The sequence below is a fragment of the Ictalurus furcatus genome, chromosome 3 (genome assembly GCF_023375685.1).
Source record: "Ictalurus furcatus strain D&B chromosome 3, Billie_1.0, whole genome shotgun sequence".
Classification (NCBI taxonomy): domain Eukaryota; kingdom Metazoa; phylum Chordata; class Actinopteri; order Siluriformes; family Ictaluridae; genus Ictalurus; species Ictalurus furcatus.
This window is the reverse complement of record NC_071257.1, coordinates 25,676,363-25,688,579: the sequence shown is the minus strand read 5'-3', so window position 1 is coordinate 25,688,579 and position 12,217 is coordinate 25,676,363. Positions and strand designations below refer to the sequence as shown.

At 36.0% G+C, this 12,217-nt stretch overlaps 1 protein-coding gene across 2 annotated transcripts; it reads left to right on the top strand.

Annotated features, from left to right (window-relative positions):
* Positions 1-383: 383 nt before the first annotated feature.
* LOC128605883 (lysophosphatidylserine lipase ABHD12) lies at positions 384-12,194 on the top strand. Of its 2 annotated transcripts, none has more exons than XM_053621713.1 (14): positions 384-709; positions 1,222-1,319; positions 5,891-6,012; positions 6,099-6,198; positions 6,272-6,391; positions 7,371-7,401; positions 7,484-7,529; positions 9,117-9,246; positions 9,418-9,455; positions 10,101-10,183; positions 10,343-10,428; positions 10,550-10,628; positions 10,723-10,847; positions 11,186-12,194. In XM_053621713.1, the coding sequence occupies exons 2-14, from the start codon at positions 1,228-1,230 to the stop codon at positions 11,211-11,213; spliced, it is 1,080 nt and encodes a 359-aa protein (XP_053477688.1). In that variant the 5' UTR covers positions 384-709; positions 1,222-1,227; the 3' UTR covers positions 11,214-12,194. The 2 variants fall into 2 exon arrangements, with proteins under 2 accessions (XP_053477688.1, XP_053477689.1); XM_053621714.1 differs by having other exon boundaries at positions 1,197-1,319.
* The last annotated feature ends 23 nt before the right edge of the window (positions 12,195-12,217 follow it).

The following is a 12,217-nucleotide window of genomic DNA, read 5'->3' as shown; positions in this document are numbered from 1 at the left end:
CTGCGGTAGAGTCTGTCTTGAATGCAGAGCGACACTGTGACGGACTTTGGATAGGCCTGAGGCAGGGGGACTCATTTTCCTATACTAACTTAACACTAATTTCCACAAGAGCACCTTGAAGAGAAGTGTCACTTGCACCTAGTGGTGGAAGTGAAGTGTAGCAGATGATACTCCTTGTAAATAAATGAAAAGTTCAATCATGAGAGACCAGTGAATGAAGTAAAGATAATTGTTTATTGAACAAATGATGAGACGATTAGTCTTGACAAAGTCTTCGGCAATTCGACTCTAAAAGAGCTCACACCGAGGAGATTTGTGCCTATAAGTCAATGTCTAATATTTTAAAAACGGAAGCAGCACAAACGAAACTTTCATCGGCACAATCCAGCACAAATGATTGAGCCTATTTGGGGTGAATTTGGAGCGTGTGGGGGTCTGGTGACGTCATCGCCTATAACTTAATGTCTAATATTTTAAAAAGGGAAGCAACACAAACGAAACTTTTATCTGCACAAAGCAGCACAAACGATTGACTGGCATAAAGTTGGCTTGACGTTGGATGTTCGATATTCGCAGAATATGCCGAAATTAATGGACCGTCTCTAAAGTTACATACGACATTGTTATACACAGTTCTAACTTCAATAGCATTTGGAGGGAATGACTTACAGCCACACAACCAACTGTAAAGTGTTCATCTATGTAGCAGGTATGACGCACACCTTATATATATATATATATATATATATATATATATATATATATATATATATATATTAAAATAAACTTTTAAATCATATGTAAAAATTGCCATGTATTTCACTACTGAATGGGCTCATACACAAAATATACCATAATTTAAAGCTCAATAGCATTTGAAGGGAATGACTTACAGTCACAAAACCAACTGTGAAGTGGTCATCTAGGTGTTAGGTATGACGCACATCTTTTAGATTTTTGATATTTAACAAAATAAACTATTAAATCTCATGTATAAATAAAATGTATTTATAAAAGTTGGTAGCGACAAGCCTCGAATCGGGCCACGCCCATGACCCCCCTAGCACCCTCTCCCCACCCCCGGAACGTTGGGGAGGGTGCAACAAATAGGGCTTAAAGTCTTCAAGTGTGTGTCCAGCCTGATGTAGTGTACAGTAGCGGAAACACTGCTCTGTCACCCTCTCACCTTACTGAAGGTTTTCTTCACTGTTGTATATCGAGTCCGAGATGAGAAGGAGAGTCGATGAAACTGCTGCGTCCAAACGCACTGAGGGGAAATCGGTGAAAAGGGAAACTGGTGAAATGCAAACCAAAACCAGGTTAGTGACATTAGTATGTCCAGATTTTTCACTCTATAACACTTATTGTTTGGTAGGTAATTCCAGGTCATGCGTTAATAGAAATAAATCATTAAATTTCATTTCAAAAGTTATCATAAATAGTTACATTAATGAATTGTACATGTGTCCTAGCTAGAAATAAATACATTTCACAGTAATTTACTGGCAACAAGGTTGGCAAAAGAACACAACCTTCTAATCTGTAACTCAAAGCCTTAACTACAGAGTCATTGATTCAACCACATCCACAAATAAATTGGCAACAAGGTTAGCAAAAGAACACAACCTTCTGATCTGTAACTCTTAGCCTTAACCACAGAGTCACTGATTCAACCACCACAACTAAATTAACTAGTAAGTAAAACGTTGTATTGGATACATGCAAGCTGGTTGGTGTGGCCCAGTCTTTAAGGCATTGAGTTTCAGAGCATAAGGTCTTGTGTTCAAATCCCAATATGACCAAACTATCACTTAGAAAAAAAAATCAGTGAATTATTTTATACTATGTAAGATATTATATTAGCTGATAATTTTATGGGTGAAAAAATACCTGCAAGGCTTTTTGCACCATTTTTATATTAGATATGTTATTAGAGCTACATTCAATTCATAAGTTAATTCAATTCATATTACTGCTTTATTGATGTCTCTGATTCAAATAATCTTTACTCTTAACAGTATTCTTTAAGAAATTAAAATGATGTAGATGATACATTAAACTCTGCACTTAACTTTGTTCAGTCACCAAGTTAAAAAATGAGAAACATTTTGCAGCATATAAAATGTGATGCTTCCTCATACCTCCAGTCTATAACAGTTATTTTATACTATGTAAGATATCACGGTGCTTTACTGTAGATTTTTACAGTACGTTATGACTGTCTTGTGGGTAACATTTCAAAACTGTCTTCTTTATTTGGGTGGTCCATAAAAAGATAAAATAATCAAATATATATATATATATATATATATATATATATATATATATATATATATATATATATATATTTATATAGTGGGGGAAATAAGTGTTGAACATGGCAACATTTTCTTCAGTAACTATATTTCCAATGAGGTTATTCACATGAAATGTTCACCAGACATCAGTATTAACTCAAGAAATCCGGAAATATAAAGAAATCCAACCATTAAAGACCATAAATGAAGTTATGTGTAATAAAGTGGAATGACACACAGGAAAAAAGTATTGAACACTAAGTGAAATTTATTTAATACTTAGTGGAGAAGCCTTAGTTTGTAATGACTGCTTCAAGATGCTTCCTGTATGAAGAAATTAATTGGCTGCAGTATTCAGGTGTGATTTTGGACCATTCTTCTAAACATATTGTCCTTTAAATCTTGTTCAATTGGATTCAAGTCAGGTGATTGACTGGGCCAATCTAACATCTTGATTGTTTTTCTCTGAATCCAACTGAGAATTTCCTTTGCTGTATGATTTGGATCGTTGTCTTGCTGGAAGGTCCACCCACGTGTCATCTTCATCATCCTGGTAGATGGCAGCAAATTCTTCTCAAGAATCTCCCAGTAAAGGGCTCCATTTATCGTTCCTTCAATTATATGAAGTCTGCCAGTACCATGTGATGAAAAACAGCCCCACACCATGATGCTTTTACCTCCAAACTTCACTGTTGTTATAGTGTCTTTAGGGTGGTGTGCAGTGCCATTTCTTCTCCAAACATGGTGTGTATTATGACAGCCAAAAAGTTACATTTTGCTCTCGTCTGACCAGACTACACTCTCCAAGTGTTTCATAGGCTTGTCCAAATGCGTTGTAACAAACCGTAAATGAGTTTCGACATGCCTTTTCTTTAGTAATGGAGTCTTGCGCGGTGAGCATGAGCAGTGGAGTGCATTGTCTATTGTTTTATCGGTGACGATGGCACCTGCTCCCTCCAAGTGTTTCTGGAGCTTTTCTGAGTGGTCCTTGGCTGTTGGGCTACTCTTCTGACTATTCTTCTCAATCCCTGGTCAGAAATCTTGTGAGGAGCTCCTGTGCATGTCCGGTTGATGATGGAGTAATGTTGTTTCCAATTGCAGATAATGGCCCCAATAGTGCTCACTGGAGGATTCAGAAGTTTTGAAATACATCTATATCTGATTCCATCAATATGTTTTGCAACAATAAGGTTGCAAAGGTCTTGGGAGTGCTCTTTGCTTTTGCCTATCATGAGATGTTTCTTGTGTGACACCTTGGTAATGAAAAACCTTTTCATAGACCATCAATTTACTGACCCAGCTGATATTAATTTGCACAGATAGGAGGTATAATTACTTACAGAGTTCAGCTGGTTCCTTGCTTTCCTTGCTTTGGAGAACTGCTTTTTCTTAGAGTGTTCAATACTTTTTTTCCTGTGTCATTCCACTTTATTTATGGACTTTAATGTTGTGAATTCTTTATATTTCCGGATTTCATGAGTTAATACTGGTGTCTGGTGAACATTTCATGTGAATAACCTCAATGGAAATATATTTACTGAAAACAACGTTGACATGTCCAATACTTATTTCCCCCACTGTATATACATATACACACACAGCCCCAATTCCGAAAAAGTTGGGGTAGTATAAATGCTAATAAAACAAACACGAATGATTTGTAAATCTACTTTGTCTTGTATTTCAACAAAAAAAAACAAAACAAAGGTATTTGATGTTTTACCTAATCAACTGCATTGTTTTTTGAAGATAAAGTTTTTTTTAAAAAATTGATGCATGCAACACGTTACAAAAAAGTTGGGACACGGGCAATTTACGACTAAATTGACAAGTTGACAACGTGACAAGTTGAAATAAGAAGCTGATGTGAAACAGGTGAGGCAATCATCTAATCATAGTATATAAGGAGCTTCCAAAAAATGTCTAGACCTTCAAGAGCAAGGATGGGTTGAGGCCTGCCAATCTGCCAACAGATGCGTCAGCGAATAATCCAACACTTTGAGAAAAACATTCCCCGAAGTCAAATTGGTAGGATTTGGGGCATTTCACCTTCTACAGGTCACAATATAATTAAAAGATTCACAGAATCTGGTCAAATCTCGGTGTGTAAAGGGCAAGGCCGCAAACCACTTCTGAATGCGCATGATATCCAATCCTTCTGACTTCACTATTTTAAAAACCATCATGAGTCTTTAATGGATATTCTGACATGGGCTCGGGAATACTTTGGTAAACCTTTGTCAGTCAACACCATTCGCCGCTGCATCCACAGATGCAAGTTATGGCTTTACTACATAAAGCAGAAGCCATGCATCAGCACTGTCCAGCAGACCTGCCGACTTCTCTGGGCTCGGTCTCATCTGAGATGGACAGAAGCAAAGTGGAATCATGTTTTGTGGTCCGGCGAGTCAACATTTCAAATGGTTTTTGGACAAAACAGCCACCATGTTCTCCAGACCATAGAGGAAAAGGACCATCCAAGTTGTTATCAGCGTCAGGTCCAAAAGCCAGCGTCTGTGAATTGATGGAGTATACTGGGAATAACGGGACCCCTGTCTTCCAAACAGTTACACTTTTGACCCATCAATCCACAGATCATTCTCCTAAAAGGTTTGAGGATCATCAAGGTGCGTTTTGGCAAAATTCAGACAAGCCTTAATGTTCTTCTGGGTTAGCAGTGGTTTTCACCTCGCCACTCTTCCATTTTTGTCCAGTGTCTTTCTGATAGTGGAGTCATGAAAAGTGACCTTTACTGAGGTCAGAGAGGCCTGTAAGTCCTTTAAAGTTGTCCTTGGGTCTTTTGTGACTTGCTGAATGAGTTGTGAGGTTGCTGTGCTCTTGGAGGAATTGTGAAAGGTCAGCCATTTCTGGGAAGGTGCACTTCTGTGACAAATTTTTCCATTTAGAAATAATGGCTCTCACTGTGGTGACCCTTCCCAGCCTGATGTATTTCAATCACCTTCTTCCTCATCATTACTGGAATTTATTTCAACTTTGGCATAGTGTGTTACTGGGTAAGAACTTTTAACCAACTTCATGATGTTGGCTATGACATAGTCATCTGTCTGCCCATAATGCCAAGGGATCAAACCTAGATTTGGGGAATTAGTAACTACGGGGGCAAATACATTTTCACACAGGCCCAGTTGGTACTGGATAACTTTTTGCTTCAATAAATAATATTATCATTTAAAAACTGTATTTTGTCTTTACTCGGGTTGTCTTTGCTTTATCTTAAATTTTGTTTCTGTTTACAAACAATTTAGTATGAGATACACAAAAACAGAAGAAATACTTTTTTACAGCACTGTATATATATATATATATATATATATATATATATATATATATATATATATATATATATATTATATCTCAACATAGATCATATATCAACATACATTCCAACATAGATATCTTCCCACATCTATCTATAATGATTCAGCTCTCCCAGCCTGATTTTTTGTCCAGCTGGATTTATGTGTGCAGTTTCATCTTTATTAATGTAAGTGTATGTACTAATGTAGCACTGTGTGTTTTTTCAGCACTAGTGTGTTTGTCATGTGCTGCTCTGTTCATTTGTTCTTTTTCAGGTCATCATGGTGGGTGTGGGTGAAAAGGGGACTGATAGCCCTCTGCACTCTGTATGTGGCCACGCCATTTATTCTGCAATTCTTTCCCAGTGTCATACAATACCTGGTTTATAAACACGCCAGTGCGTACATTTGCCCCTCAGTTAAATAAGAGAGAATGTCAATTGTGTAGTTTATTGCATCTACAGCATTGTTTATCTCTCTTCAGTAACATACTTTGTTGACTTGAGGCGTCCCTGTGATCTTGGTCTCAATCACACCGTCAATATGTACCTGACTTCAGAAGAAGGAGTGACACTAGGAGTATGGTAAGTTGTGCATTTTGTAAAAGCAATTTCACGTATCTGCTTTTTGTTCTTACTGTCCATGGTGCCTCTTTAGGCACACGGTTCCTGAACAAAAGTGGAAGGAGGCTCAAGGTAAAAATTTGGAGTGGTATGAGCAGTCTTTGGGGGATGGTTCCCCTGTTTTCATCTACCTCCATGGCAATACGGGCAACAGGTGGGAACATCTATAGAAACTAGAACATTTGTGTAACAAATTCTATGTGCAAAGGGCTGGAATGACTGCAGTTCACCAAATGCACACCAAGTCGTGTACTCCAGTGGGAAGTGGCTGCAAGGCAGATTGACCTCAGATGCTTTTTAAACTTGTTGCTGCCAGAGTTTTTGGTCACAGTGGACTATCCAAAATTGGAGGAAAAATTTCAGAAAAGCACAGAGTGACATCAAGTGCCTTTTTTTTTTTTAACCTTAGGACCAATTATGTCTAAAGTTGGGACAAGCAAGAAAAAAAACATGGAATACTGCTAATTTTAGTCTTATTAGTGAGCAAATGAGAAGATTTATGAGATGTTGAATTGAAAATATTTAATGGCCAATATTCCAGGTTTGAAATGTTAGAAAAAGCAGTAAGGTGTGTGATGTACCAATTTAAACTCAAGATGCATAAGCAGCTCAAATTTTTGCTTAGCTAGGCTAGTTTTAAAAAAAAAAGCCTAGTCTGAGAGCAGTTGATTATATAACATTCACAGGGTTAATCTTTCAGAAATGTAAAAGACCTGCTGATAAGGCAAATACAGCTGATCATTTTCTTGGTGAAAATAAATACCTGTAAGGCTTTTTTGCACCATTTTTATATTAGATATATTATGTTATTATAAGTTCTGTTTTATGTTCATTCATATTATTGCTTAATTCATGGCTCTTTACCATATAAATAATCTTTACTCTTTAGCGTATTCTTGAACAAATTAACATGAGATAGATGATACATTGAAATCTGCACTTGAAATCTGAACTTTGTTCAGCCACCAAGTTAAAAAATTACTTCAGCATAGAAAACTAACGTGATTAACATGATTTCCTCATGCCTCCAGTTTGTAACAGTTTGTAGTGAAGCCTACACATTGTAAATGTTTGATGAATGTTTTACGTATTCTATTGACTGTACAAATGTGTCTGTACTTTTATTTAAACAGAGCAGCGCCACATCGTTTAGGAGTTGCCAATGTGAGTAGCTACAATATTTTTACTGTTTAAAATCAAACCATAGGACAACGGCCCACAAACCCAGTGTCTCATTTTGTTGCAGGTGTTAAGTGCTCTTGGCTATCATGCCGTGGTTATGGATTACAGAGGTGGGTTACATCTTATTGCTCCTATCTCACGTATGCATGTGTTATTAAAGGAACATAATGTAACATTTAAACTAGATGTACAGTTTCTGATTGCAGCATTGCTATATTTCAGAAAGGCCTTTCAATTTAGTACTTTTCTATATCAAGAAAGGCGCAGAGTTTCTTTGTCAGGAGCTTGTTCAACCGGATATTAACATTTCTCAGGCCAAAAAAAAGGTTAATTATCATAAATATCCATGCTACTTTGTTTTACATTTACATTTAGTCATGTGGAAGACTGTTACAAACAGGCAAGACTTGCATTGCTCATTGACACTGAAATGTTTCAGTGTGGTCATTTTAACCTTAAGTTAATATATTACACTCCTCTTTTGAATAAAATATATAATATTTCCACATTGACATACATACAGTATGTATGCACACTGAAGCAAATCAGAACTATATACATTTTTATGCTGGTCTTAGAAATATTGATTGACATGTAATCAATATGTGTAACAAACATTTGGATATGTTAATAAAGTAAATGGTAAATGGCGCACTTATACAGCGACACGCTTTACACTGTCTCATTCACCCATTCATACACACACCAATGGTAGCAGAGCTGCCATGCAAAGTGCTAACTTGCAATCAGGAGCCACTTGGGGTTCAGTGGCTTGCCCAAGGACGCTTCGGCATGTGGGCCGGGAATCGAACCGCCAACCCTACGATTAGCGGACAACCCGCTCTACCACCTGAGCCACAACCGCCCATAGTACAATCAATATATATATAACCAACATTTTGAATTATTACTTAAATATAATCTAATAATCAATGTTAATTAACAAGCATAATCTATATGTATAATCAATATTTAGACACATAATCTAAATCCATAGAACACTTTTTGATCAAGTTATATTCTAAGTGTGTATATGAATATGTATATGTAGATGAATACTGTGTCTTACTGTACAATTATTGCTTTTCTGTATCAGCCTGTACCTTTCTGCACAGCAATAAATTGGCATTAGACGTTCGCTGAAACTGCTTTGGTAAGTAAACAACCCTGAGGCCAGATACCAATTAACGAGTTAGGCTAGGGCCTCAGGAAGGGAGGTAGATATCAGCTAGGACGGCAGATAGAAACAGACAGAAGTTCATTGAGACATCAGAAGGGAGTGTTGATCAGAGAGAAACAAAAAACAAAGACTCTGTCTGAGTGAAACCTTTTTTAAAAAGAAACCGTGTCCTCATAAAACCTTTTCAAGAAAAACAACTAACTGCGCATGCTCCACAAATTTAAGATAACATATAGACATGAATAATTAATTGTGGCGAAGAAGATTGGTCTGTTTTAAATGAGAAAAGGCAAAACCCCGCCTAAGATGAGTACACTGTGGAGAAAGATATAAAAAGGGCTGTGTGTGTTTGCATAATTTAGACTTTCTGCAGATTGTCTCACTTTATTGTTTCAATAAAGTTCATTTACTTTTTGACATCTACAAACCCATTTTTGTTAGGCTGGAAAGATTGTTTGCCACGACAGTCTTCAGTGCTGTTATTTAGTCTTTCTGGTGGTCTGTAAAATTCTGCTAGGATTTGGGGATTCAACCGGAAAGCCCACTAAGGGTGGACTGATCACGGATGCACTTTATCTGTACCACTTGGTACGGGCACACAGCAAGGACAGTCTGGTCATCATATGGGGTCACTCCCTTGGCACAGTGTGAGTGAGTTGGATACCACCTTGGGCAAAACAGCTGTGATTTTATAAATGAATTTATTTCAAAATATTAGCATATAGTGATGTAATGTTCTATATTAAAGCTAAAATCATGTATTAAAGTTCCAAATCATGTAATGATTTTGTTTAAAACCACATATTTTGTATTTACAGAGTGGCAACTAACATTGCAGTGAAACTACAAGAGCAAGGTAAGAAATATTACATTAAACTACTTGGCATGTCTCGAGTAGAAAATATCAGTCCCTGAAATTTGGCTTTTATGTAGTTAACTACATAAGGTATGCAGTGCCTTTGGCCACAAAGAAGCCCCCAGGAGTAATAGCTTGACAGTTGAAATGGCATTGCAGTTCCCCTAAAATTATGAACATAATCAACTACCAGGTGGTGTGGCAGAAAACTTAAAATCACATTACATATCACATTGTGAATTAATATTGTAAATATACGAGCATGAGCACATTATAAACCTCTGATTTGCCTCACAGCCGGCAGTTACTATCAGAACTGCTGCTATAGAAATTAATAAACACTTTTTGACCAATCAGATTTGAGAATTCAATGGCACTGTGGTATAATTGTGCTTATAAAGGATGGGTCATCTACACGATTGTGTTGTAAGTTTGTCACATACTTAATAATAATTTATTGTTTAGTTTAGAAATGTTTATAACACCTCCCAATAGACAAAAACATATGTGGTTAAAATCAGTACATTTCATTACCCCCTTGCTGTATTGGTATTACATTAATTCTGAAACTTGCTTTTCAACAATCTTACTTCTAAATATAATTCTAATATTAGAGTTCAAAGTTTATCATGTCTGTTTTGCCAGGAAACCCTGCTGATGCAGTGATACTTGAAGGTGCTTTCACAAATATAAAAATGCCAAAAGGACAGTCCCAACCCTTCACCTGGGTAGGTAATGTTCTGCACCTTTCTGCGTCTTTGATTTAAAAAAGTGCATTGTAGTAGTTCAGAAATGCTTTTAATGATAACACTTACGTATATGGTTGTGGACATATCCTATAAAACAGCATGCCAACTGTTTTTTATTTATTTTTATTTTTTTTTTAGTATTACTGGAGATTTCCATACATACAGTACTACTTTTCCCAGGACTCAACTGAAGCAAATATCCATATATTGCTCAATGGTGAAAAGTAAGTGTATAGTCATATTTAAACATTTGAAACAAAAAAGAAAAACAAAATACAGTAGACTTCGAAATATATGCCAAGATCATTACTAAGCTGCTAATGAGGATATTTTATTTTGCTCTAGCTTGAAAAAAATGACAACTCCTCTTATGATCCTTCATTCTAAAGATGACCACATTGTTCCTTTCAGGATGGCTGAGGAGGTATGACCTAAATATATACAAGCAATTGATATGTGTATACAGTATGTTTTGGGTTATGAGTATAGAGAGTCATGAGCCATATTTCCCTGTGTAGCTTTACAACACAGCTAAAAGTGTGCTGAAGTCAGAGGATAAAGTCAGACTGGTGGCATTTGATGAATCCCATGGATATCTTCATAATGGACTTTATAGGGATCCTGCACTGCCAAATTATATAAGGTAAACAAATCTGTTCTTGTTTAGTTTATTTATTTTAAGGCAAAAATCAACTATTATTAATTACCACTGCAAAATTGATTACTTTTCTAGTTTTTCCTGCATACCACATCAATTTACCAACAACTACAATTTTTTTTATTCATTAATGAATGACACTGTCATTTTTATCCATTTATAACATCATTTAATGCTTTCCATTAAAATAGGTTTCTGTAACATATTAATTTCCTCATCAGACTCTTTATTCTCTCTCAATCAACACCTTCTAACCAATCTGATTCAAGAATTCAACAGTGATGTGGTACAATGATATATTAATGCCAGTGTTTCCATTACAGGGAGTTTGTGCAGTCAGTTGCAAAGTAATCTGAAGGCTTCAGAGGTGGCACCAAGTTAAACCTACAGGTTTTCATCTTCACATATGTTTTACTATCCTTTGTTAACTTTAGTGATGTGTGCTTGCAGTTCAGTTTTCTTAAAAGCCATTCCTGTTCTGAGCTTATGATGTCAATTCAGTAGACACTTCAGGCAAAAACCAATTATTATTGATTACAGCTGCAAAGATCTAGTTTTTGCTGCATACCATATCAATTTACCAATAAGTATTTTTTTATTTGTTAATGAATGACACTTCATAATTTTTATCATTTATAATTTCATTTAATGCTTTCCATGAAATAACTTCCTGTAACATAACATTAATTTCCTCATCAGACTCTTTATTCTCAGTCTCTCTCTCTCCTCTGAGGTATGTTATCAACATACTGCTCTAGATAACTGTATACAGATTTTCAACAGGCTTATTGTTCTAACAGTTGGACAGTTCTAAGAACACAAGCACACACACACACACAAAGAGAACAAAAATGCCCAGAAAGCCCATTTCAAAAATAGATTTAGTTGCTTAGAACAAACAAAATCCCCATTTTCTCCATTGAGTGCACTAAGAAACATTAACTATAGCAAGTTTAACCTTTATAAACAGAGCTACTGACTCTAAGTAATGGCTTTAATAATATAAATCAATGTAATTAATCAATTAATTAAAATTGTAAAAGGCTGAGCAGGAATATATTATACTGTTTCTGTCCATAGGCATAGGCAAAATAGTAGAGACTGAACAAAACATTTTTTTCCCCAAAATTTCAGTTTAGCGATATTCAAGATATTAGTTTCTCGGGTAATACAATGTAATGTATTGTAGAAATAAAATGGAAACAGGTTATTCAAACACTTGCATCTATCTGCATCTCTCTGATATCTGCTGTTTCACTTGTAAACTAATAAATTGGCCAACCTAATACAATCACTTGTTTCTGCACTAAAATTGCACCTAGGGATTTATCAGTTTATTTTGTGTTATAATACCA

Coding starts and splice junctions, on each gene's coding strand:
- LOC128605883 (XM_053621713.1), top strand. CDS start 1,228: ATGAGAAGGAGAGTCGATGAAACTGCTGCGTCCAAACGCACTGAGGGG. Junction 7,402..7,483: donor ATCGTTTAGGAGTTGCCAAT/GTGAGTAGCTAC, acceptor ATTTTGTTGCAG/GTGTTAAGTGCTCTTGGCTA. Junction 10,184..10,342: donor AGTCCCAACCCTTCACCTGG/GTAGGTAATGTT, acceptor TTTTTTTTTTAG/TATTACTGGAGATTTCCATA.